Here is a 24,674-nt window from a genome sequence, read left to right on the forward strand (position 1 = left end):
TGCTGTGCATCCTTTGAATTCAATGCCAGGGCACTAATCAGTACAGATGGAAATTATGAAAAACCCCAAGTAGTATTCTGTGACAGCATCAGATAATAGATATACCGTAATACTTCCTCCAATTTTTCCACATTTCTGTTTAAAAATTAATTCACGTGGGTGTAGGGCTTTGCAGATCACCGAAGAGCATGTTTTTCTACATTTTCATTTATTACTACCAGAATAGGTCCTGAGTTCATCTGAACTTTTTCCCATGAAACCTAGACAATGATATCATGCCAAGAGTCTATAAAATAATTGCCATAAAGTAGATTGGAATCTGTAATCCATTGGTGGCGAATGTACATAGTGGTGATACAAAATTCTACAAAGGTAGCCTATTTCAATAAAATACAATTCCGTTCTTTCTGTGAAGTCAGTTTTCTGGTCTACTTCAGAGAGCTGACATTGCTTGCAGAATTCTTAGCTTTGAAGCTATAGGCACATCACAATATTCAAATATCTTTTCCAAAGCTTTTATTGTTAACCTACCAAGCATTGGTCTGCAACATATTTCTTGATTGTTTTTTTAAATTACTATTGATATTCAAACTTCAAAGGCAGAAACTATCCACTTTTCAGTGAATTATTGCTGTATACTTTTATTTAACTACTAAGGCACACCTGCATTAAAAAAACTTCTATCCACGGGAAATCTAAGGGACAATCAGTTAATGAATGAAGAAAATCAATTGCCAGCATTATAATAAGGCCGTGATAGTTCCTCAGAACTCCTACACTGAATTGAAAGAAATACTATGTACCTCGTTTTAGTTCTCCCACTGAGTCTTTGATGCAAATGTTAGATCGCGATAAGGAATATCTTAACCAGTACAATCTTAACGATATCTTTGTTTCTGGAGCCACCAAAAGAAGAGAAAGTGGGTGAGCAAAAAAGAAGTAATAAGGAAATTTATGCAAGTCTGATCTCATGAAACTGTGGGTTGATGCTTGGGCAGGATTAAAATTCCCAGGGTTGTAGGCAACACAGCAGCAGAGATAAAAGTCTTCCGAGTCAGAAATCCAAGACACGTTGAAGTCCATTCTGTGGTTGGCCATCTTTGGAGAATTTACTCTTCAGATCCAGGTAATGAGATGATCGCATACTATTTTAGAATATTCTAGGGCAATATATACAAGAACTTTGTAAACTAAAAAAGGGTTGCTATCCTTAGATTATTGAAGTTATGATTATTAAATGTCGGCAGGAACTCAGGCGGAGGCTGAGGCTCTACAATGATGGCTTCCCTAAGATAACCAGAATTGCTGTTTCAGGTCTAGGTACTCTATGGATCAAGAATATTCACTATGCCACACTACGGTGTTTATTAATCTATGCAAATAGGCATCTTAAAGCGGTCGCTCCCATTCGTAGACTCTCTTGCCTGCCCTTAGTTATACCTTTTATTTCACACCTCTTTTTTAGTTTAGTTCTCACTCTAAACAGACAAGAAATGGGAGCAACATAGCACATATTCTCTAGGACTCAGCTTTTCTAGTACCCAACATCCAGATATGCAAGGAAGAAACAGGATAGTCAGGGAAGAGTCAATAGCCTAATCAAGAAACCATCAACGACACCATACTGCAACCCAAGATTGGCAGGGCCAGCTACTACATGTAAACAATCAGTAAACTCCACTCTATGAATGTCTCCAAGAAGACATCCAAGCTCACTTCCAGTTTGTGATAGTGCTGTAGGCACATCTCTTGCTTCTCTCCTGTATTATCGGACTCTCTGGATAAAGGCTTAGCTCATTTTTTATGAGGTATTGGCATAGCAACTAGCCCCCAAGCACTCTACAGCTAGCTGGTTTATTTATTAAATAAACTGATGGTGCGAAAGTTATCCTCCAAGGATGTCATGATAGTTCCAGGCAAAGCTGCCTTTTGCAATTGACTCGTGGTGATTTTGCCAATGCCGATGGTGTTCCCATCGACGGTACCCAAGGAGCCTATCTCTATTGGTGCTCTCTTTCTATTGGTGCTTTCTTTTGTCACCATCTTATTATTATTGTGGATTGCACAGTCAGCCAAATGTTTAGTCCTTTCCAAGGACCTAGGATAGGCAGATGTTGTTGTTTGATAAGTTCATTGCCTTTAAATTAGCTTGTGGCGCTTCTTGTTCAGTGTGTCATATTATATAAACAAGTGTCTTATGCAAACACAACCACTGTGATGAAAAGGTGGGTGGTTTTCATGGCACTTTTTGGTGATTTCTTTGTATAGTGAGGGGACTAGTCTTCCTATGGCTATTCAATTACACAACCACAACATAGAGTATAGTGGCTAAATTTCAAAACATTGTGGTCAAATGTCAAAATTGTTAGAGCAAGCATACCTCAGGTATGCTGGTTATGCTTTACTGTACTTTTTGGCACCTTTACTGTTTGGTGGGTATATACAGGGATGCATTTTTATCCCCCTATGATCTCTAATTATTTAGGATTTTCAGGGATTGTGAAAACTTACAGGGAGTTCACTGCTCCTTGCTCTAAAATATATTTACTGGCTGCAACATTAATATGCTGAATGTAATGCAACCATTCCTATACAGCATAGATCAGTGATGGTGAACCTTTTTTGGTTCATGTGCCAAAAGCGGGGGGAGCGCAGGGGGGTCGTGCATGGGCATGCCACACCCATAATGCAAGGTGCGACCTCAGCACGCATGCACGCATGACCAGTGCTCCCCCCCCCATTTTTTGCATGCTTTTTGCCCTCCCCAGGCTCCAGAGGCTTTATAGGAGCTGGGGACGGCGAAAACAGCCTCCCAAGCCCCCCCCCCCCAGGCTTCAGGAGCTTCCCTGAAGCCTCCGGAGCCCCAAAAACCGCCCCTACAAGTTCGGGAATGGAGTTCCAGTTTGCTTGTGGGGCCGGTTTTAGCCCTCCGGAGTCTTCAGGGGCCTTCCGGAGGCTTCCCTGAAGGCTCTGGAGGCCAAAAAACCTGCCTTCCAGTTTTTTGGGGGAGGGACTGTTTTCGCCCTCCCCAGGCTCCTATAAAGCCTGGGGAGGGCAAAAAATGGCCTCAAAAAAAGGCTGGAGACAGCTGGCCAGCACGCGCATGCAGGGCAACACCTCACGTGCCCTGAAAAATGGCTCTTTGTGCCACCAGCATGCCATAGGTTCACCATCCTGGGCATAGATGGCTGGGGAATTCTGGGAGTTGAAGTCCACACATCTTCAAGCTGCAAAGTTTAGTTTAGTTTAGTTTAGTTTAGTTTAGGTTAGGTTAGGTTAGGTTAGGTTTAGGTTTAGTTTATTGTCATTGCACATCATACAATGAAATTAAACGCAATATTCAGTGTACATTACAACTATAAAAATAAAAATACAAACACACATCCTTCAATGGATATGCATTAATATTGCACTATACCATAGACTTCAATGTAGTTACTGCCCTGGATGGAAACTGTTTTTCAGCCTATTTGTCCTTGTTTTTATTATCCTGTACCATCTGCCAGATGATAATAGTTCAAAAAAGGATGCCAGGATGAGATGGATCTTTAATAATGTTTTGAACTTTCTTAAGGCAGTGGGAGCTATAAAGGTCTTCCAAAGAGGGGAGAGGGCAACCCATGATCCTCTGGGCAATGACGTTAACCCGCTTGAACAGTGGTTCTCAACCTTCCCAATGCCGCGACCCATTAATACAGTTCCTCATGTTGTGGTGACCCCCAACCATAAAATTGGTGTCTTGGTTCCTAAAACCATCGAAAATATGTGTTAGGCAACCCCTGTGAAAGGGTCGTTCAACCCCCAAAGGGGTCCCGACCCACAGGTTGAGAACCACTGCTCTTGAAGGTCGAGAAACACTGCTATATAATTTTATATAATAATATATATATAGAAAAAGTAAGGGTTAAAATCTTTGTAACCTTCTGGCTTCATTTTTGAACATTTATCCTCTCATAAAATATTCTACAGGAGATCAGCCACAATGAAAAGCATTGAGATAATCTGTTGCCTTTTCATCGTCATCTTTGCTTTAGCAGTAAGTACATTACCAATTTTTTTTCAAAAAAAACCCCCAAGGGCAATATATTTGGCATTGGCAGCAGGAAATGCAATTTTTTTCCACCATCCCTCTTCTGCTTTGTCTTTTTCCAAGGTCTCTCATCCATTGCCAGACAATGCTTTGCAACAGCTAGAAGCAAATGAGGTAGGTCAAGCATTATTTCCTTAGATCTCTTGGAAGAAATAATAAAGATTGCAAAATATTGCATGGAGAAAAGTCTACTCGTTTCTCTTCTCTCCTCCTCCTCCTCCTCCTCCTCCTCCTCCTCCTCCTCCTCCTCCTCCTCCTCCTCCTCCTCCTCCTCCTCCTCCTCCTCCTCCTCTTCCTCCACCTCCTCCAAGCCTATCAGGGTCTTATTTTTGCAAATAAATCTAGGGCAGGTCAAGAAACCCTCAGTTGTTAAATCAAGGGGATCAGGAATGAAACAGAGTAGTTAGGATGAATAACAGAATATCAAAAGCTTGTGCAAGTTTCTTTTTGTCCCAAAAAGAAAATCAATAATACTAAATATCAATAATACAAATATACTAAAGAAAATCAATAAGTCTTATCCAGGCAGTACATATAAAACTGAATATTGCTTCTTTTCTCCTGTTTTAAGAATGGTGGTGGCATTCTTGCTCAGGAGTCCATACAAACTCAAGTATTACCATCAGAGAAGCTGGTACATAAAATTTCCTCTTCTGAACTAATAGGATTGGTATGACATTTATCATTTTGAATGCTAATGTTTCTCACGTAGCCAGTTCATTGACATTGGCACTGAGCCTTTATTGATTAGCCCTTCGGCCACATCAAAGTGCAAAGTTCCAGAAACAAATTATTACTAAAAATTTGGTAAAAGCAATTTAAAATGAACTTGGAATAAAATACGATTTAAAATGGAATTGGAATAAAATACAGTCTAAAATGAAATTGGAATAGAATACCATAATTTAAGATATAGATAAGTTCAATAAATTAACAAATCCTAAGCAATTCTGAAGTACACCAAGGAATACTAACAGCAATCCTTCCAATATTAATCATTTGCATTTTATTGTGTTTAGGTTTCTTTTTCCTCTTCTTCTTGCTCCTCCTCTTCCCTTCTTCCTTCTTCTTCTCTACGTATAACTTTTTATTAAATATTTTTTTAAAGGAAGCTAAAAACTAATACAAGCTAATACAGGTGGTCCTCGACTTACAACCGTTCTTTTAGTGACGATTCAAAGTTACAACTGCACTGAAAAAAGTGACTTATGACCATTTTTCATATTTATGACCATTGCAGCATTCAAAGTTACAACCGCACTGAAAAAAGTGACTTATGACCATTTTTCATACTTATGACCATTGCAGCATCCCTATTATCTTGTGATCAAAATTCAGATGCCTGGCAACTGATTCATATTTATGACCGTTGCAGTGTCCTGGGGTCCTGGGATCCCCTTTTGCAAACTTATGACAATCAAAGTCAAAGGGGAAACCAGATTCATTTAACAACCGGGTTACTAATTAATCAACCGCTGCAATTCACTTAACAACTGAGGCATGAAAAGTAGTAAAACGGGGCAAAACTCGCTGAACAAAAGTGTGCTTCACAACAGAAATCTGGGGCTCAGTAGCAGTCGTAAGTTGAGGACTATCTGTATAAGGAGAGAAAAAGAAAAAAAAGAAAGCTAAAAATGCAAGAAAGGAAAGCACATTTTTAAAACATAGGGAAAAAAGGATTTTAAAAAATCTTCCATTCTTTACAGCAGTTATAAATGCAGCTACAAATGTATTGCTAATTCAATGCTTACAAGATAACTTTGTTCTTTCTATAATCTAACCCAGGCACGTCAAATGTGATTTCATTGAAGGCCGCACCAGGGTTGTGGTTGACCTCGTGGGGGCATGGCCAGCTGGATGTCACTCATGTCAGGGGCGCCTGTGGTGACCCAAGCGCTCTGCCAGCAAAAACGGGCTCCCGATCTCCGTTTTCATCTGGGACAGCCTCCTGCAACCCTCTGCCAGAGAAAACAGAGATCGGGAGGGCTGCGTGCAGCCCCACCGAGCTCCGTTTTTGCTGGCAGAGGCACTGTGGGCCACTCCTTCGCTGTTTCCAGGGCGGCCCACCGGCCAGATCTATAAGCACCCCACAAGCTGGATCTGGCCTGCGGGTCTTGAGTTTGACAGCCCTGATCTAAACTGTCTAATCACCAAAACCATAAATCATAAATTCCTTTTTTTTCTGTTTCACACACAAAGACTATAAAGGGTATCCTCTCACCAATAAACTCCACAGTAACCTTGATTTTGTGGTACCACAGATCTCCAGGCCATTCAAATCCCAGGTCGTGCACTTCTACCTTCAAAAATGCTTTTTACTTCTCATCAACACTTTTTCATCCAAACTAAGTAACTGCAAGCCTCAAAATGCAATTTCAAGGCAGACAACCTTTTCCTCTTCTTTATTTTGTCGTTTGTTCCCTTCCATGCAAATTTAAATAAATCCTTTTTAGACTGTTTAGATGGTGCAATGGTTATCAAAACAGGTGGTGTCCGAAACAAAAACATCATTCTAGGCAAGGCATTCATTTTTATTACAGATATTCTCCCCAGCAAGGACAGTTGTAATTTCTCCCCTATCTTTTTAAACCTTTCTATGTCTTAACATAGTTACTTTGAAATAATGCACAATTCACTATTTGTCAAAGCAATACCTGGATATTTTACTTCTACTCAATCTTAAAACTCATTTTATTCGTCAGTTAATCTTCTGTTTTCATGATTTTGGTTAACATCTCTGTCTTTGGTTTATTAATCTTGGAATCTGTTAGAGCACTTTTTTTTTTAATTTGCTCCTTAATATTTCAACTCCTTTTGAAGGAGCCCACAGCGCCAGCACCTGCACTAAAGGATCCCACAGCGCCAGCACTCCCGCTAAAGGAGCCCACAGCGCCAGCACTCCCGCTAAAGGAGCCCACAGCGCCAGCACTCCTGCTAAAGGAGCCCACAGCGCCAGCACTCCCGCTAAAGGAGCCCTCAGCGCCAGCACTCCCGCTAAAGGAGCCCACAGCACCAACATTCCTGCTAAAGGATCCCACAGCACCAGCACTTGCACTTAAGGATGCCACAGCGCCAGCACTCCTTTTAAAGGATCCCACAGCACCAGCTGATCCGCAGAAGCTCCCTGAAGATGACACTGCTCCTTCTTCTGATATGAGCAAGGATGATCTCCAGGAACAGCAGGTAGAAGCAATACTTTTCACAGCATTAAGCACTAAAGCAGAGGTGGCGAACGATGACCCCTATATAACTTGTGGGCTTCAACTCCCAGAGTGCCTGAGCCAGCCATAAGTGCTGGCCATCTGGGAGTTGAAGTCCACAAATGCTGGCCCTGGCATTCTGGGAGTTGAAGTCCATAAGTGCTGGCTCAGGCATTCTGGGAGTTGAAGTCCACAAGCGCTGGCTCAGGAAATCTGGGAGTTGAAGTCCACCATAAAAGAGCCATCGTTCCCCACCCCTGCACTACAGTTTGTTTATTTGTTTTGATTCGATGTGATTTGTACATAACACCAAATCAGCAAAAAGAATTTTTTAAAAAAAAAACAATAAACCTTTTTATTGATAAACACTCAACAAAAATTCAGCAGCTTATCAAACCTGGCGCAATACAACCACCAGAGACAACCCACCTCCACAATGCCACAGAGGGAGTCACTTAACTTTCTAACCTAAGGCCGGAGTGGAGGAGAGGAGAGGGATCCAAGATTTTAATGCCTTCGGAAAGTCACAGCTCCGGATCTAAGAGGGCCTGGTCTTCCACAGGGCAGACTGAGGCAGACTCTCTGTGTCCCATCAGATGCCATTGTTTAATCAAAGGCACCTGGGATTATACCACTAAGAACAAAATAATAATAATTAGAACAGCGTAAGATACTAGTCTAGGAATCCGAAGACCGTGAGTTCTAGTTCAATCTTAGGCACTAAGCCAGCTGGGTGACTTTGGCCCAGTCACGCTCTCTTAGTTCTAGGAAGGTAGCAATGGCAAACCACTTCTGAAAAAAACTTGTCAAGGCCATAGGATGAACTTATCCAGGCAGTTTTCAGTAGTCAATAACGACTCAAGTACCCTACCGTAAAGGTAAGAGGGACACGGTGGCTCAGTGGCTAAGACGTTGAGCTTGTCAATCAGAAAGGTCGGCAGTTTGGCGGTTTGAATCCCTAGCGCCGCGTAACAGAGTGAGCTCCCGTTACTTGTCCCAGCTTCTGACAACAGTTCGAAAGCATGTCAAAATGCAAGAAGAAAAATAGGAACCACCTTTGGTGGGAAGGTAACAGCGTTCCGTGCGACTTCAGCATTTAGTCATGCTGGCCACATGACCACGGAGACGTCTTCGGACTTTGCTCTTTGGCTTTGAAACGGAGATGAGCACCGTCCTGTAGAGTCAGGAACAACTAGCACATATGTGCGAGGGGAACCCGTACCCCCCAAAAGAAAACCTACAGCAGAAATCAAGTTATTGTGAACTTACTTTGCTTAGTACTATATAAAACAAACCTTGTAGGTTTTTTTATTTCACTTAACAATTAAATGATTCAATAACAAAATGGATACTTTCCCCTCAAAGTTTTAAGTGACAGCATTTCATGATGGAGTGAGGGATAAACGTAAAAATGTTCAGAGATGGAATATCTATTTCAATTCAAATACTTTTTAATGAGATTCACCAGTGGGACAAATACAGTTAAGTCCTCAACTTACAATTGAGTCCAACATTTCTGTTGCCTAGGGAGTCATTTGTTAAGTGCGTTTTGCCCCATTTTATGACCTTTCTTGCCACAGTTAAGTGAATCATGGCAGATGTTAGTCACATGGTTGTCGGGCGAATAAGGCTACCCCCATTGACTTTGCTTGTCAGAAGGTTGCAAAAGGAGATCTCCTGACTGCAACCGTCGTAAATATGAGTCAGTTGCCAATCAACTCAAGTTTGATCATGTGACCATGGGGATGCTGCAAAGGTTGTAAGTATAAATAATGTTCATAAGCCAGATTTTTCAGTGCCATTCAGTAACTTTGAACCGTCACTAAATGAACGGTAAGGACTACGTACAATCTTGAAAAAGAAGAGTGCACCGTTTTTAATTAACTGCCCCAAATCGTTGTACTTCTGTACATTGAAAACATCAACAAGCAGTACAATTTTCACTACCCTGTTTCCCCTAAAATAAGACTTCCCTGGATAATAAGCCCAATTGGGCTTTTGAGTGCATGCGCTAGAATAAGTTCTCCCCCCAAAATAAGCGCTCCCTGAAAATATTTAATCGCATGCGCAGCCCGTCCCCACCATTTCCTCTGGTTGCTTGCCGCGCAAACAACATGAGGTGAGGTGAGGCCAGAGGGGGGGGGAAAGGGAGGAGGAAGATGCCCCATGCATCCCATGCGCCCTTGCCTAACAGCCACTTCCGCAACCCTAGCCACCACGCCCCTTCTGTCATGCTAATGGCCGCCACAAAAAGAGTGGCAGGTCCAATGACGTGCAACACAGCAGCAGCCATGAGGTGACCATGCTCGCTGCCTCCTGCACCTCAGAAATAATAAGACCTCCCCGAAAATAAGGCCAAGCGCTTAATCGGGGGGTCAAAAGAAAATAAGATTCTGTCTTATTTTGGGGAAAACAGAGGTATTCCTCTGGAGAAATAATGCTAGACACAATTTATTTATTTTTATTTATTAATTACATTTCTTAAACTTTAAATTTTTGGCTACATTTTTATTCAGTTAGAAAAAAAGGCATCTTAATATTTAATGTATCTGACAGATTTTTGTTCTGTCAAAATATCATACTTTATTTATTGGACTTTTATCTTGCCTTTATTACTTTATAAGTAATTCAAGGCAGCGAACAAATATAATACTCCTCCCTCCTTCTATTCCCCCCTGGTAGGAAGTGGGTTGAGTTAATTACCATATTTTTCAGAGTATAAGACAGACCTTTTTCCCTCATAAAAGAGGCTGAAAATCTGGGTGCGTCTTATACACTGAAGACATCATTTTCTGTCTCCCGAAGCCCCGCCCCCTTCACCAAAATGGACGTGCATAGCCTTTGGGAGGCTTTCAGATTGCTCCTGGGGGCTGGGGAGGGCAGAAATGAGCGAAAAATGAGCCATTTTTTGCTCAATTTTACGCCCACGCCCCCAGGAGCACTCTACAAGCCTCCTAAAGGCTATTCATGCCCTTTTTATTAAAAAAAAAAAAAACAGGCTCATTTTCATGAAAAACGGGCCATTTTTGGGAAGTCTGCAGAGTGCAAAAACTTTTTATTTGCCTCTTCAAAATCTTGGTGCATATTATACCCTGAAAAATACGGCAGCCAAAGTCACCCAGCCGGGTGTCATGATTAAGGCAGAACTAGAATTCACAGTCTCCTGATTGCTACGTCACCTTCACCACTAAACCAAATGATCATACCTTAGAAAAAGATAATACAGAACTGTTTGAATACCTCAAAAGGGTAAAAGAAAACAAATGTCCACCCCACCCCTTCCTATTTATTCTGCTTTAATGATCTATTATCAAGTCACACATACATATTTTCACGAACAAGGCAAGTAAAAGTAGAGTAAGCAATCTTGGAACACCCTTAAATCATAATGATTCCAACCTCTAAAATCATGTGAAATTGAACAGATGTTAAACATTAAAATAGTTTTTCCTCATAGCAACCACAAGGATTACCATTAAAACCAAATTAAATTCTCCAGCCTCAAAAGTAATTTCACTGCCGAAATTAACTGATTACTTCTCTACATAGCAATGTCCCTGCTTGCATTAAAAAAAAATCTGTCTTTGAAAAAGTAAAAGTTGTACTAGCTAGCTCCTTTTTTAAAAATAACTTAAAAATAAGAAGACATAAAACAGCAAATTGGAAGCATCACATGTACTTTCTCCATTAAACATAAAGCAAGAAAATGTCATCTAATTCATTGTACTTTGGCAGAAGCTAAATAGATGGATCACCAGATGGTCACTGGCTTAATGAGACTTCTAGAGAAACAGACAACTTTATGGAAAATGTTGCACAGTTTTTCTAAGGGTCAGCAGAGCCAATGGAATTTTATCTTGCTGTTGTTGCAAAAAATCAGGAAAGAATATATCTGAAAACATATTACATATGAAAGAATTTGATCCATTCAGTTTTTTTTATATCCAGTTTTTAGTTTTCTGTAAACTACGATTCTAACGGGAACTCGTTTGCACTGACTATATACATGGAATCCTAAAACCAGGGGTGGGTTGCTGCTGGTATTACTGCCAATTCGGTGCATGCACAATTTTGCGCATATGTGCAATTTTGCACACATGTGCAATTTTACACAGACACACTCCGCTCATGCATGTGCCTGACAAACACTCCACTGCGCATGTGCAAAATGTTTTTAAAATGGAAAAAATTAAATGTGTGCAATGAAAATTTTTCTGCACATGCGTAGAACCGAAAAACAAGATGGCGCTGCCGTAGGAGAACTGGTTCAGGGGCGTAGCAGGGTCTGAACCAGAAGGAACCACCACTGCCTAAAACCTTCATAATATAGATAAAAAGGAGGGTAGATTTGTTCCTAAAAATAACACAAATCCAAAGGTGGGTAGGGAAATGTTAATAAAAGTCCAGATGACTATCGTTGCTATCATATAATGAAAATTTCACCCCCTACTCAAGGCAGGACTTTAGTTGTGTGGCACCATTATGACTTTTTTGACCTCCTTGCAGATGCCTCCAGAAGAGAAGGGCTTGAAAGAAAAATTTCAGAAGCTTAACTTCATTTTGAATACTTTCATGTATCATTTTGGTGTATGTATATGGTGTTTTTACTCTGACTGTACACCGCCCCGAGTCCCTTCGGGGAGAGGAAGCGGTTTATAAATCTAAATAAAGTAAAGTAAAGTAAAGTTTGGAACCGGTTCCAAGAATTTTCGTAGTCAAAATAGCTATAATTTCATTTTTACATGATACAAATGGGAAATAGAATTTACAACAAATTGTTATTGAAATAAATCCTCAATTTCTTTTATTTAAAGACGAACCTATAGTGGGTCTTCAAAGCCTATTGACAATGCCTTTTTTTTTTTTTTTTTTTTTTGCAGGACTCTGAGGCAATTATGTTACAGGAAGCTTTGGAGCATATCTTTAATGATCCGCCACAAGAAAATGAATTTCAGGAAGAAGAATAGGGAACCTGTATTCCTGCGTTCCCTCAGTGGTTGTCAGAATGACTCCAAACGTCATAATAAAATTTAAATTAGAGCATAAATCTACGGTGTCATTGTTCTGGGTTACATCAATATTTATTTTCAACAGCTTGGAGCAGTGATGGCTAACCTTTTTGTTGTTGGGTGCCAAAAATGCGAGGCTGTGCACGCGATAGCATGCATGCACAACCATAATGCAAAGTGTGCACGCACATACGCATGCATACACAACCCCCCGCGCCTCCAAGCTGAGCTTGGTATTTCCTCCAGGGGGCCAGGGAAGGCCGTTTTCACCCTCTCCAGGCTCCAGAGGCTTTCCTGAAGCCTGGGGAGGGCGAAAATGGGCTTCCCCTGCCCTCCGGAAGCTGAAAATCAGCTGGCCGGCGCACGCATGCACACTGGAGCTGATGGCTCACATGCCACAGGTGGCACGCATGCCATAGGTTCGCCATCATGGGCTTGGAGTAATGACTCTGTTTTCAGATCATAAAGTCAAATTTAGCAGGTTTCTTAATAAGCAAACTCTATTACTAGCAATCTTGTTTCCTATTGAAATGCCTCCCTCTCTCTCTTTTAACAACTCCTGTAGTGATTGACTTTATTTTACTGAGGGGGAAGGAAAAAGAAAGATTAATTAATTCATGGAGCACTAATATTTTACAATAACATAGTTCAATCATTTTAATACAAGAAACAAAGGTATCAGACAGCAAGGCCTCGTTATGTATTAATCACATTCCAGCCAGTGGTGGGATTCACATTTTACTGCTGGTTCTGTGGGCGTGGCTTGGTGGGCGTGGCAGGGGAAGGATACTGTAAAATCTCCATCTCTACCCAATCAGCAGGGACTCGGGAGGCAGAGAATAGATTGGGGCAGGGCCAGTCAGAGGTGGGTGTTTACCGAACTACTCAAAATTTCCACCACCGGTTTTCCAGAACTGGTCAGAACCTGCTGAATGCCACCTCTGATTCCAGCAGACTTTAGGTTAATAAAAACATCCCCGTGAATAGGTCGGTATTCAGCCCCACTCAGTTTTTCTTTGGTGTGTTATATTTATTTCTTCTGGAGGTGCATGGTGATCTATCTATCTATTTTATTGCTCTTTCTTTTTATCTGTGTATTCTGCCCAAGGTTGATTGGAGTTGAATGGCTTCTAAATTCAATAAGTAAAATTATTTTTAAAATCCAACCAACCCATAGTAAATAAGCAGCATTGTTCAACGGAACTTTTGGTTTATTTATTTGTATCCCCCCTTTATTGTTTTTATGAATTACTCAAGGCAGTAAATATTTGGCCTACTGCTTAAAGCACCCGGCTAGAAAGCTGGAGACTGTGAATTCAAATCTCGCCTTAGCCCGGAAAGCCAACTCAATGACTTTGGGTCAGTTGCTCTCTCAGTCCAATCCCTCTCACAATATGTTGTTGTGGGGAAAAGGAGGAGGAGGAAGGTTGTGCTGGATAAGTCAGCCACTTTGAGGCCGCTTACGATCTCTTCAAATCTCTCAAGATTTGAAATGGACACCTGATGTTATGTTGGAAGAAATGTCCATTTGGGTTCAGTTCCAAATGGGGGGGGGGGGAGACACTGGAAACATGGAGACTGCTTGGAAAGATGGTTTAATGGTGGACAGGATCATATGTGGACAGATGGACGGCCACCATAGATAGATAGATGATAGATAGATAGATAGATAGATAGATAGATAGATGATAGATAGATGATAGATAGATGATAGATAGATAGATAGATAGACAGACAGACAGACAAACGGAAGAGATTGATATAGATGATAAATAGATAGATAAATAGATGATGATAGATAGATAGATAGATGATAGATAGATAGATAGATAGATAGATAGATAGATAGATAGATAGATGATAGATATAGATGGACAGATGGAATATAGATTGATATAGATCCTTGTTCCCCAACCCCCGGGCTGCGGACCGGTGCCGGTCCGTGGATCAATCGGCACCGGGCCGCCCGAGGAACTTCAAATCATTTCACTGTGGCGGGCGGCCGAGGCGCAGAGCATTGCGCCCTCCCAAGCCCGCCCATTGTGTGACAATAGCGAATGAAAATTCGCTATTGTTACACTGATGCTCCTCCTGGCCAATCAGGGAGTGGGTCCTCCCGCTTCCTGATTGGCCGAAAGGCAAACCTCACGCCATTGGCCGAAAGGCAAACCTCACGCCATTGGCCGAGGAGGAGGCGCCACGGGAGGACTGAGGACTTGAGGTCGGAGACGCGGGGACTGAAGAGAAGCTGCCGTAAGATAAGTGCACGGAGGGGGGGGGGGCTCAGCACTATCAAACGGAAAGTGGAGCAGCAGTGGTTTTATTAGAATGCCCTCTCATTCACCCAGGCCTATTGCACTTATTTAGGTCAACAACTCCTGGGTCGAATGTGTTTGTGCGGGTTCAGGCATAAGTGCACGGAGGGGGGGGGTTCTCTGCTATTGAGGAGACTCAGCACTATGGCGTGATGATCTCTGTATTGAAAGGGGGAATGCTGGGGCATCTCTGTATTGAAAGGGGCATGCTGCCATCTCTGTGTTGAAAGGGGCACGCTGGCATCTCTGTATTAAAAGGGGCACGCTGGCATCTCTGTATTGAAAGGGGCACGCTGGCAACTACGTTTGAGACAACAACTCTGCCGGTGTTCTGGATTAAAGTCATGGCGGAATACCCTGAGATTGCCACCACAGCACTTAAATCCCTATTGCCATTTCCGACAACCTATCTGTGTGAAGCGGGGTTTTCTGCAGTGACAGCAACCAAAACAAAACAACGGAATAAACTGGACATAAGCAACACACTTTGGGTGTCATTGTCTCCTATTACCCCCAGATGGAACCGTCTCGTTGCAAAAAAACAAGCTCAGGGTTCTCATTGATTTAGCGTTCTAGTGAGTTAAAATGTTAAATCACTTTATATTCATTTTTTTGTGTAACTGTATTTTATTTTGAAGGCATGTTTAAATACAATTAAATTAAAATTATTAAATCAAAACAAGCAGGCCACGGAAAAATTATCAAACATTTACCGGTCCGCAGCGATAAAAAGGTTGGGGAGCACTGATATAGATGATTGATTGATGGATGGATGGATGGATAGATAGACAGACAGACAAACAGACAGAAGATAGATTGAGATAGATAGATAGATAGATAGATAGATAGATAGATAGATAGATAGATAGATAGATAGATAGATAGATTGATTGCTATAGATGATTGATAGATGGATGGATAGATAGATAAATAGATGAAAGATAGTTTGAGATAGTTAGATAGATTGATAGACAGACAGACAGAAGATAGATTTGAGATATAGATAGATAGATAGATAGATAGATAGATATAAATAGCTAGATAGATGGACAGATGGAAGATAGATTGATATAGATGATTGATTGATAGATAGATATAGACAGACAGACAGACAGACAGACAGACAGACAGAGACGGAATATAGGTTATAGATAGCTATAGCTATATAGCCATATAGATATAGATATAAAATCTTTCTTCCCAAGGTCTAATCAGGGCAACCCTGCTTAGCATTTGGAGCAGACAAGATCAGGTAAATGCTTGGTTACATAAAAAAATACAGGCAGTCCTCAATTTACATTTTTTTTTGTTTAAGGACTGTTAAAAAGACACTGGAAAAAGTGACTCATGACCGTGTTTCACACTTACGACCCTTGCAGTATTCCCCACCGTCACATGATCGAAATTCATATGCTTGGCAACCCACTCATTTATGACAGTTGCAGTGTCCCGGGGTCAATGTGATCCCCTTTTGTGACTTTCTGACAAGCAAAATCAATGGGGAAGCCAGATTCACTTATCAACCACGTGGTTTACTAACTTAACACATGCAACGATCCACTTAACAACTGTGGCAAGAAAGGTCGTAACACGAGGCAAAACACACTGACCAAAAATGTTTCACTTAGCAATATAAATGTTGGGCTCAATTGTGGTCATAACTCAAGGACTATCTTGCACTGTGTCTGGATCACCAGCTTCTCCTTGATAATTTACTGGACCTACCAATGTTTGCATATTCCACACCCCCATGGAGGGCTTAAATTCTCTGATTCAGCCTCCGGCCCGCCCTTAAGGCTGAATCCTCCCCCCCCCTCAATCCACCTCTCTCTCTCCCCCTCCCTCCTCTCCCACCCTCCCTCTTTCTCCCTCCCTCCCTCTCCCCTCCCTCCTACTTTCTCTCTCTCCCTCCTTCTCTCCCCCTCCCTCCCCCTCTCCCTTTCTCTCTCCTCAATCTCCCTCCCTCCCCCTTCTCTCCTCCCCTTCCCCCTTTCTCTCTCCCTCTCCCTCCCTCTCCCTCAACCTCCCTCCATCTCTCCATCTCTCCTTTCCCCCCTCCCTCCCTCTCTCCCCCTCCCTCTCCCTCCCTCCCCTTCTGCCTTTCTTCCTCCCACTGTTTCTCTCTTCCTCCCCCTCTCTTTCTCTTCCTTCCTCCCTCTACTTCCCTCTCCCTCTCTCTCTCTCCCCCCCCCCCCTCTTCTTAGAAATCACTCCAAGGAAACGGGGGAGATTGGGAAAATCGGCTCAGAGATCCCACTTCCACCGCAAAGGAAGCCCGCTGAGTTCGGGAGCTTCTCTCCCCTTCGCCCGTCCGAGGAGGCCGTTGGCTCCGCCAGCCTGGCTGCCGAGGCTCTGTGGGCGGGGATGGAGAGGAAAGGGGGCGACGGCGCTGACTTCCCGCCCCGTTTCCTCGGAGGGGCTGCGGGGAAGCTTCGGAGGGACAATGGCGGGCGCGGGGGGCGGCGGAGGGCGCGCTGGACTTTGTCCCCCGGGCGGTCTGGAGCAGCTGGAGCTGGGACAGCTGGGACCGCCTTCAGGCTCGCCTTCGCCGCCGCTTTCCTCTTGCTCGAGGCAGGCCTGGAGCCGGGACAATCCGGTCTTTGAGCCCGAGGAAGAAGACCCGCCCAGGGTGGCGACGGCCGTAGCCGGGCCGGTGCTGAGGATGGACGTGGAGTGGGGCCGGGACGAAGCGGCCTCGCCGACACCCGGCGCTCGGAGCGGAGACGCCGCGCAGGGAAGGCAGCGGCGGCGCAGGCGGAGGGGCGATGAGGAGGAGGAGGAGGAGGAGGAGGAAGAAGGCGGACGGGAGCGGGGCCGTCCCTTCCCCGCCGGCGCAGGAGACGGCCTGCCCGCGCGCTTCGCTCCCGAAGAGGGCGACGGCGAGGCCGCGGAGCCCCCGCCGCACCGCATCGCCTGGGCCAAAGGGCTGGCGAGCCGACTGCGAGGTGAGTGAGCGTCCGCCTGGCTCAGCCTCGCCTCCCCGCCTTCCGCGGTTTGGTTTTCCCCTCCTGGAAGGAAGGCAGCCCTTGGCGGATGCATCTACCTGTCTTGCCACATCCAACTCGCCCCGCCGGGACAATAGTTACTTAATATCGAAGAAATGGTAAAATAGACTCGTTAAAGAAAGGATGCAAAGGGAAGGGACAACATGAAGTGGGAATGACAAAAATAGAAATATTTCTGGAATACAATCGGGAAAGAATGAAAGTAGAAAAGAATTACTAAGAATAGAATGGAATAGAATAGAATTAGAATAGGAAAAGAATGAAATTAGGAAAGAATTACTTAGAATAGAATAGGATAGAATAGAATAGAAAAAGAATGAAATTAGGAAAGAATTACTTAGAATGGAATGGAATGGAATAGAATAGAATTAGAATAGGAAAAGAATGAAATTAGGAAAGAATTACTAAGAATAGAATAGGATAGAATAGAAAAAGAATGAAATTAGGAAAGAATTACTAAGAATAGGATAGAATAGAATAGAATAGAATAGAAAAAGAATGAAATTAGGAAAGAATTACTTAATAGAATAGAATAGAATAGAATAGGAAAAGAATGAAATTAGGAAAGAATTACTAAGAATAGAATAGAATAGAATAGAGGAAAGGATGAAATTAGGAAAGAATTACTAAGAATAGGATAGAATAGAATAGAATAGAATAGAAAAAGAATGAAATTAGGAAAGAATTACTAAGAATAGAATAGAATAGGGAAAAGAATGAAATTAGGAAAGAATTACTAAGAATAGAATAGGATAGAATAGAATAGAATAGAATAGAATAGGAAAAGAATGAAATTAGGAAAGAATTACTAGAATAGAATAGAATAGAATAGAATAGAATAGAATAGAATTCTTTATTGGCCAAATGTGATTGGACACACAAGGAATTTGTCTTTGGTGCATATGCTCCCAGTGTACATAAAAGAAAAGATACATTCGTCAAGAATCATAAGGTACAACACTTAATGATAGTCATAGGGTACAAATAAGCAATCAAATCATATTAGGCAACAATCAATGTAAATCATAAGGATACAAGCAACAAAGTTACAGTCATACAGTCATAAGTGGGAGGAGATGGGTGATAGGAACGATGAAAAGATTAATAGTGATGCAGCCTTAGTGAATAGTTTGACAGTGTTGAGGGAATTATTTGTTTAGCAGAGTGATGATGTTCAGGAAAAATACTCTTCTTGTCTCTAGTTGTTCTGGTGTGCAGTGCTCTATAGCGTCGTTTTGACGGTAGGAGTTGAAACAATTTATGTCCAGGATGTGAGGGGTCTGTAAATATTTTCACAGCCCTCTTTGTGGCTCGTGCAGTGTACAGGTCCTCAATGGAAGGCAGGTTGGTAGTAATTGTTTTTTCTGCAGTTCTAATTATCTTCTGAAGTCTGTGTCTGTCTTGTTGGGTTGCAGAACCAAACCAAACATTTATAGAGGTGCAGATGACAGACTCAATAATTCCTCTGTAGAATTATTTTAAAGAATCAAATAAACTTGCCTGCGGTAAGTTTTCACACAGCAAATTGGCCGTGACAAATTGTCCCATGCCGAGTTGGCTCTGGCAGAAAGCGAGTTGGCCAACAACTTCCATAATGTTAACAAAACAATTGCACTAGTTCAAAAGGCATTGAATTGTAGTAGGGAAGGGTTACAGTGTATTTTCAATACATGGGGGTTTTTTTTTTTTCATTTATTAACTTGCAGTTTAATCATTGGTATCTGAATTTTATTCTTTTGGTGGGTGACTCAACTTTTTCCAAATTGATATCTTTCAGATGGGTTTGATGTTGACTTTAAATTGCAGTCTGTGCAGGGATGGACTTCAAAAATTTCAGTAATGGGTTCTCTGCCTGGTTTCTGGGTGGGTGTGGCCATGGTGGGCGTCGCCTAGTCGGCCTCTTGCAGCAAGGCGGGGAGGGGGGAGACGTTTTTGCCTTCCCCAGGCTCCAGAGGCTTTCCTTGAGCCTCTGGGAGGGCGAAAACTGCTTCCCCCAGACTCCGGAAACGGGCTCCGAACTTCCAGGAGGCACATTTCCCCCCCCCTCCCCGAGCCTCTGCATCCAAAACAGGCTGTGTGGAGACTCATGGGAAGGGAGGGGAGGGGTGGAGCATGGTGGGCGGGGTAGCCTGGGGTAGCCAGGGGTAGCTAGGGGTGGGATTTGGAGGTTCTCTGAACCGGCCATAATGTTAGCTACGGGTTCTCCCGAACCCTGGAGTCCCCGTAGCAGCCCACCCCTGAGTCTGTATTTGTTTTCATTGGAGAAAGAATAAAAAGTTTGGGGCTTCCTTTATAGCCCCAAACATAATGTTCCTAGATGTTCTCATTTGGACCATCAAGAAAACATGGACAAGCTGTAATAGTTATTTGATATTAAATAAAGCACTTCCAAAGATTGTTTGTGAAAATAACCATTTTAGTAAGCTGGTTCATAAATTGAGTTCTCCAGTGGGTTTTATTTTTACGCATACAGATAAATGCTGCATATACCAATGTTATAAAAGTTCGTGGTTGGTTGGTTATCTGGCAAAACAACTTAAATATGAGAAAGTTCTGGGTCATTTTATCATTTTTGTTCTCATGAGAAAAGTGAACATAGAGAATAAATGGCTAGAGCACAGATAGACCTTTAATTGAGTCAGGCACAAATGCCTATTCTGTAGCCAGGCTTCTGGATTGATCCGGAGCTCTGTTATCGGCTACAGAGGCCTTCAGGAAAGCCTTGCTGGATGAAGAAGTTCCTGAATGCCTCTGATAGCAAAAAAGAGGCCAGGGGCTATGCATGCAAGCGAGATGTGTCAGTGGATGACATTCCCCCACCCTCCCCAAAAAGAAGACCTGGTTCCTTTTTTGGTAGAAAAAAATATATAAGACAGGGTCTTATTTTCGGGGAAACATGGTAGACAGCAGGTAAAGGTATATGGGAAAGAGTAGGTTGTTGTCTGATCCCAATCCTCACGCAAGGAATCAACAATAAAATGTTGCACCAAGCAAGTTCAGACACATGAAGCATTTGAAAATTTAGTATCTTTAGACAGTGGTGGGATTTAGCCAGTTCGCACCACTTCGGGAGACCCAGTTATTAAGTTTCTGAGCAGTTTGATGAAATGATGGTTGGAAGAAATCATTAGGGCAGAGAACCAGTTGTTAAATAGCCTTTGACTGTGTGAAATGGTGTATCATAAAACAAAACTTTTTCAACCAAAATACCATTAATGGGCTAGTGGACAAAAGACATCCAAAATCTGGAACCCATGACTCCTGTGGAATTGAGATTTGGCAAATTTTATAAAGCACTATATGACGTCAACATTGTTACCAAGCTTTTATGATATAATACAAAATGTTATAAAACATTTCCTCTGGTCAACTGCTGGTGTTCAACAATAACACGTTTACAGAGTAAAGTGGGTTACTTTCAAGGCATAGTCATCTCTGAATATCTGTTTGAATTTTTAAGAACAGGTAGTCCTCGATTTACACCAGTTCGTTTAGAGACGGTTCGAAGTTACCGTAGCACTGAAAAAGAAGTGGCTCATGACCATTTTTCACACTTATAACCGCTGCAACATTCTGGTGGACACATGATCAGAATTCAGATGCTTGGTAACTGACTCATATTTGCAGTATCCTGGGATCATGTGGATCACCTTTTGTGACCTGACAAACAAAGTCGACGAGGAAACCAGATTAATTTAACAACCATGTTGCTAACTTAACATCTGCAGTGGTTCAGTTAACCACTGTGGCAAGAAAGGTTGTAAAATGGGGCAAAACTCACGTAATGTCTCACTTAGCAACATAAATTATGCATTCAATTGTGGTCGTAAGTTGAGGACCGCCCATACCTTGGTTGCTCTGCCATTGTTGAAAGCTCTGAGAAATCTGGAAAGGAAATATCTCTGAAACAATCACCCAAGGAGTCACTGATTGTCTAGTTTCAACTATTACAATTAAAATATTCCTGAATACTAACCTTGCCTATCTAAATTTAAAAGACATCAATAGAACCTAGCAACTTTTATAAAAAAGAAAGAAGGTTATGCAAGTCTATTCAGTTATAACCTTTTTACCTTTACCTTTTATTTCGATTTTTATACCGCCCCCTCTCCCCAAAGGGACTCGGGGCGGTGTACAGTCAAATGAAATAGATAAAATAGACTACAAACATGGAAACATAAAAACATAGAAGAGGAGGCAATACAACACTGTACAGGTAAAGCAGATAAAAACAGTATATAAACAATCCTAAAAAATACCCAATTAAAATTACCCAGTTAAAATATATCTGCCAAGAGGTATAATGAGGTTATGAATGGTCCAGGCCGGCTAAACGGAACAGGTGAGTCTTCAGTTTTCGTCGAAAGGAGAGAAAGTCGGTGGTGGTTCTGATATCGGGGGGTAGGTCATTCCAGAGGGTTGGGCCCATCACAGAGAAGACTCTACTCCTAGGTGTCGCCCGTTGGCACTGCCTAGTGGACGGCACCCGGAGGAGCCCCTCCCTGTGAGAGCGAATCGGTCGCAGGGAAGTGTGTGGTAGGATGCGATCCCGCAAGTACCTAGGTCCTGAGCCATGGAGCGCTTTAAAGATGGTGATTAACACCTTGAAACGCACCCAAAAGACCACAGGCAGCCAGTGCAGCTCGCGCAGGAGCGGTGTTACGTGGGAGTACCTAGTACTCCCAAAAATAGCCCGCACGGCTGCGTTCTGGACTAGCTGCAGTCTTCGAGCGCGTCCCAAGGGAAGCCCGATGTAGAGGGCATTGCAGTAGTCCAGTCGAGACGTCACCAGTGCATGAGTGACCGTGCGTAGGGCATCCCGGTCCAGTAGGGGGCGCAATTGGCGCACCAGGCGAACCTGGTGGAACGCCCCCCTTGCCACGGCTGCCACATGGTCATCCATTGACAGCCGGGCATCTAGGAGGACGCCCAAATTGCGTGCCCGTTCCACAGGGGGCAATTGCTCGCCCCCTATGGTCAGCGATGGAATCAACTGACTGAACCGGGGTGCCGGTAGCCACAGCCACTCAGTCTTGAAGGGGTTGAGCTTGAGTCTGTTGTCCCCCATCCAGACCCCGACGGCTTCCAAACACCGGGTCATCACCTCGACAGCCTCGTTGGGGTGGTCTGGGGTGGAAATGTACAGCTGCGTATCGTCAGCGTACAGATGATACTCCACCCCAAAACCACGGATGATCTCCCCCAGCGGCTTCACATATGCGTTGAACAAAAGGGGTGAGAGGACCGACCCCTGAGGCACCCCACAAGTGAGTGGCCTCAGAGTCGACCTCTGCCCCCCTGCCAACACACATTGCGTCCGGTCGGAGAGGTAGGAGCCGAACCACCGCAAAACGGTGCCTCCAACTCCCATCCCCCCCAGCCGGCGCAATAGGATACCATGGTCGATGGTATCAAAAGCCGCCGAGAGATCTAATAGGACCAGGATAGAGGAACAACCCCTATCTCTGGCCCTCCAGAGATCATCGACCAACGCGACCAAGGCCGTCTCCGTGCTGTGTCCGGGCCGGAAGCCAGACTGACGTGGGTCTAGATATTCGGATTCCTCAAGGTGTCGTAGAAACTGCTGTGCCACCACATTCTCTACAACCTTCGCTAAAAAGGGAAGGTTGGAGACTGGACGATAATTAGCTAGCTCCATCGGGTCAAGGGAAGGCCTCTTGAGTAAGGGCCTCACCACCGCCTCTTTCAAGGCGGCAGGAAAGGACCCCTCGCTCAAAGAGGCGTTCACCAGGCCCAGTAGCCAGCCTCGTGTCACTTCCCAGGATGCCAGTACCAACCAGGAGGGACACGGGTCCATTAAACATGTGGTCGGTCGCAGCCGTCCACACAACCTATCCAAATCCTCGGGGGCAACAGACGCAAACTCCTCCCAGAGTGGTCTCACAAGACTCACTGTTGGCGGCTCCTCTGGTCCACTGAAGGGGGTCCATCCACTCCGGATCTGAGCGATTTTGTCCTGCAGATATTCCCCAAACTCCTCTGCTCTGCCCTGTAGAGGGGCTTCCCGCGTCCTCTGTGATAAGAGAGAGCGGGTCACCCGAAACAGGGCGGCAGGGCGGTTATCGGCGGACGCAATAAGAGTGGCACAATGTCTGCGTTTGGCCACTCTTAATGCCACAAGGTAAGTCCGTAAATAGGCTCTTACTTGTGTTCGGTCAGATTCGGAGCGTGAAGACCTCCACCTGCCCTCTATGGCGCTTCATCACCCTCAGGTCCTCGGTGAACCAAGGAGCCCGGGTGGGTCGTCGCCGCAGGAGAGGCCGCAAAGGCGCAACTCGGTCCAGGGCCCCAGCGGCCGCCCTATTCCAGGCGGCCACTAGGTTCTCGGAGCGAGAGCGGGTCAGGGCTACAGGGAATGGCCCAAGCTCCGTCTGGAACCTATCCGGTTCCATCAGGCGCCTGGGGCAGTACCAACTTGGACAGTTTGGTTCCGCCTCCTCGCGGTGGGGGGTAGCGCCAGGGAAGTCCAGCTGGAGACATGAGTGATCTGACCATGACAGGGGAGTAATGGTTGCATCCCCTCTTCCCAGATCACTCGCCCACTGTTCAGATACAAAAACAAGGTCCAGAGTGTGGCCACCTTCGTGGAACTTGACATACGTATTTGAAGAGCAATACACTGTCACTATTTTAAACTCTGTGTGTGTGTTTGAGAACTTTTTTTTTTCTGAAATCTCATGATTTTTCTTCTGAATGCAGACTTGTTACTGTGCTGCAGATGTGGGTATTCAAACGATATTACATAATTTGCCAACTTCACTGCAGTTTATTCGCATGCCTTGAGGCCTATCCCTGTTTTCTCCCAAAGAAAATACAAGTGTATCTTGACAACATCTATACAATACAATACAATAGCAGAGTTGGAAGGGACCGTGGAGGTCTTCTAGTCCAACCCCCTGCCTAGGCAGGAAAACCTATACCGTTTCAGACAAATGGCTATCCAACATCTTCTTAAAGACTTCCAGTGTTGGGGCATTCACAACTTCTGGAGGGAAGCTGTTCCACTGATTAATTGTTCTAACTGTCAGGAAGTT

At 43.7% G+C, this 24,674-nt stretch overlaps 2 protein-coding genes across 2 annotated transcripts in view; both read left to right on the forward strand.

The window, feature by feature from the left end:
• The first annotated feature begins 1,046 nt into the window (after positions 1-1,046).
• LOC309395714 (uncharacterized protein) lies at positions 1,047-12,315 on the forward strand. The gene is made up of 5 exons (XM_081960195.1): positions 1,047-1,126; positions 3,970-4,036; positions 4,154-4,204; positions 6,911-7,273; positions 12,171-12,315. The coding sequence occupies exons 2-5, from the start codon at positions 3,983-3,985 to the stop codon at positions 12,255-12,257; spliced, it is 555 nt and encodes a 184-aa protein (XP_081816321.1). The 5' UTR covers positions 1,047-1,126; positions 3,970-3,982; the 3' UTR covers positions 12,258-12,315.
• A 4,606-nt stretch (positions 12,316-16,921) lies between these two features.
• The window catches only part of PKD2 (polycystin 2, transient receptor potential cation channel), a gene marked incomplete at its 3' end in the record, with an annotated part of 37,090 nt that continues 29,337 nt past the window's right edge, over positions 16,922-24,674 (forward strand). The window contains exon 1 of the mRNA XM_081960322.1: positions 16,922-17,559. Within this exon, the coding sequence (XP_081816448.1) occupies positions 17,058-17,559 (502 nt within the window). The 5' untranslated portion in view covers positions 16,922-17,057. The remainder of the gene's footprint in view (positions 17,560-24,674) is intronic.

The sequence above is a fragment of the Natrix helvetica genome (assembly GCF_964273705.1).
Source record: "Natrix helvetica genome assembly, chromosome: 7".
NCBI classification, from domain to species: Eukaryota; Metazoa; Chordata; class Lepidosauria; order Squamata; family Natricidae; genus Natrix; species Natrix helvetica.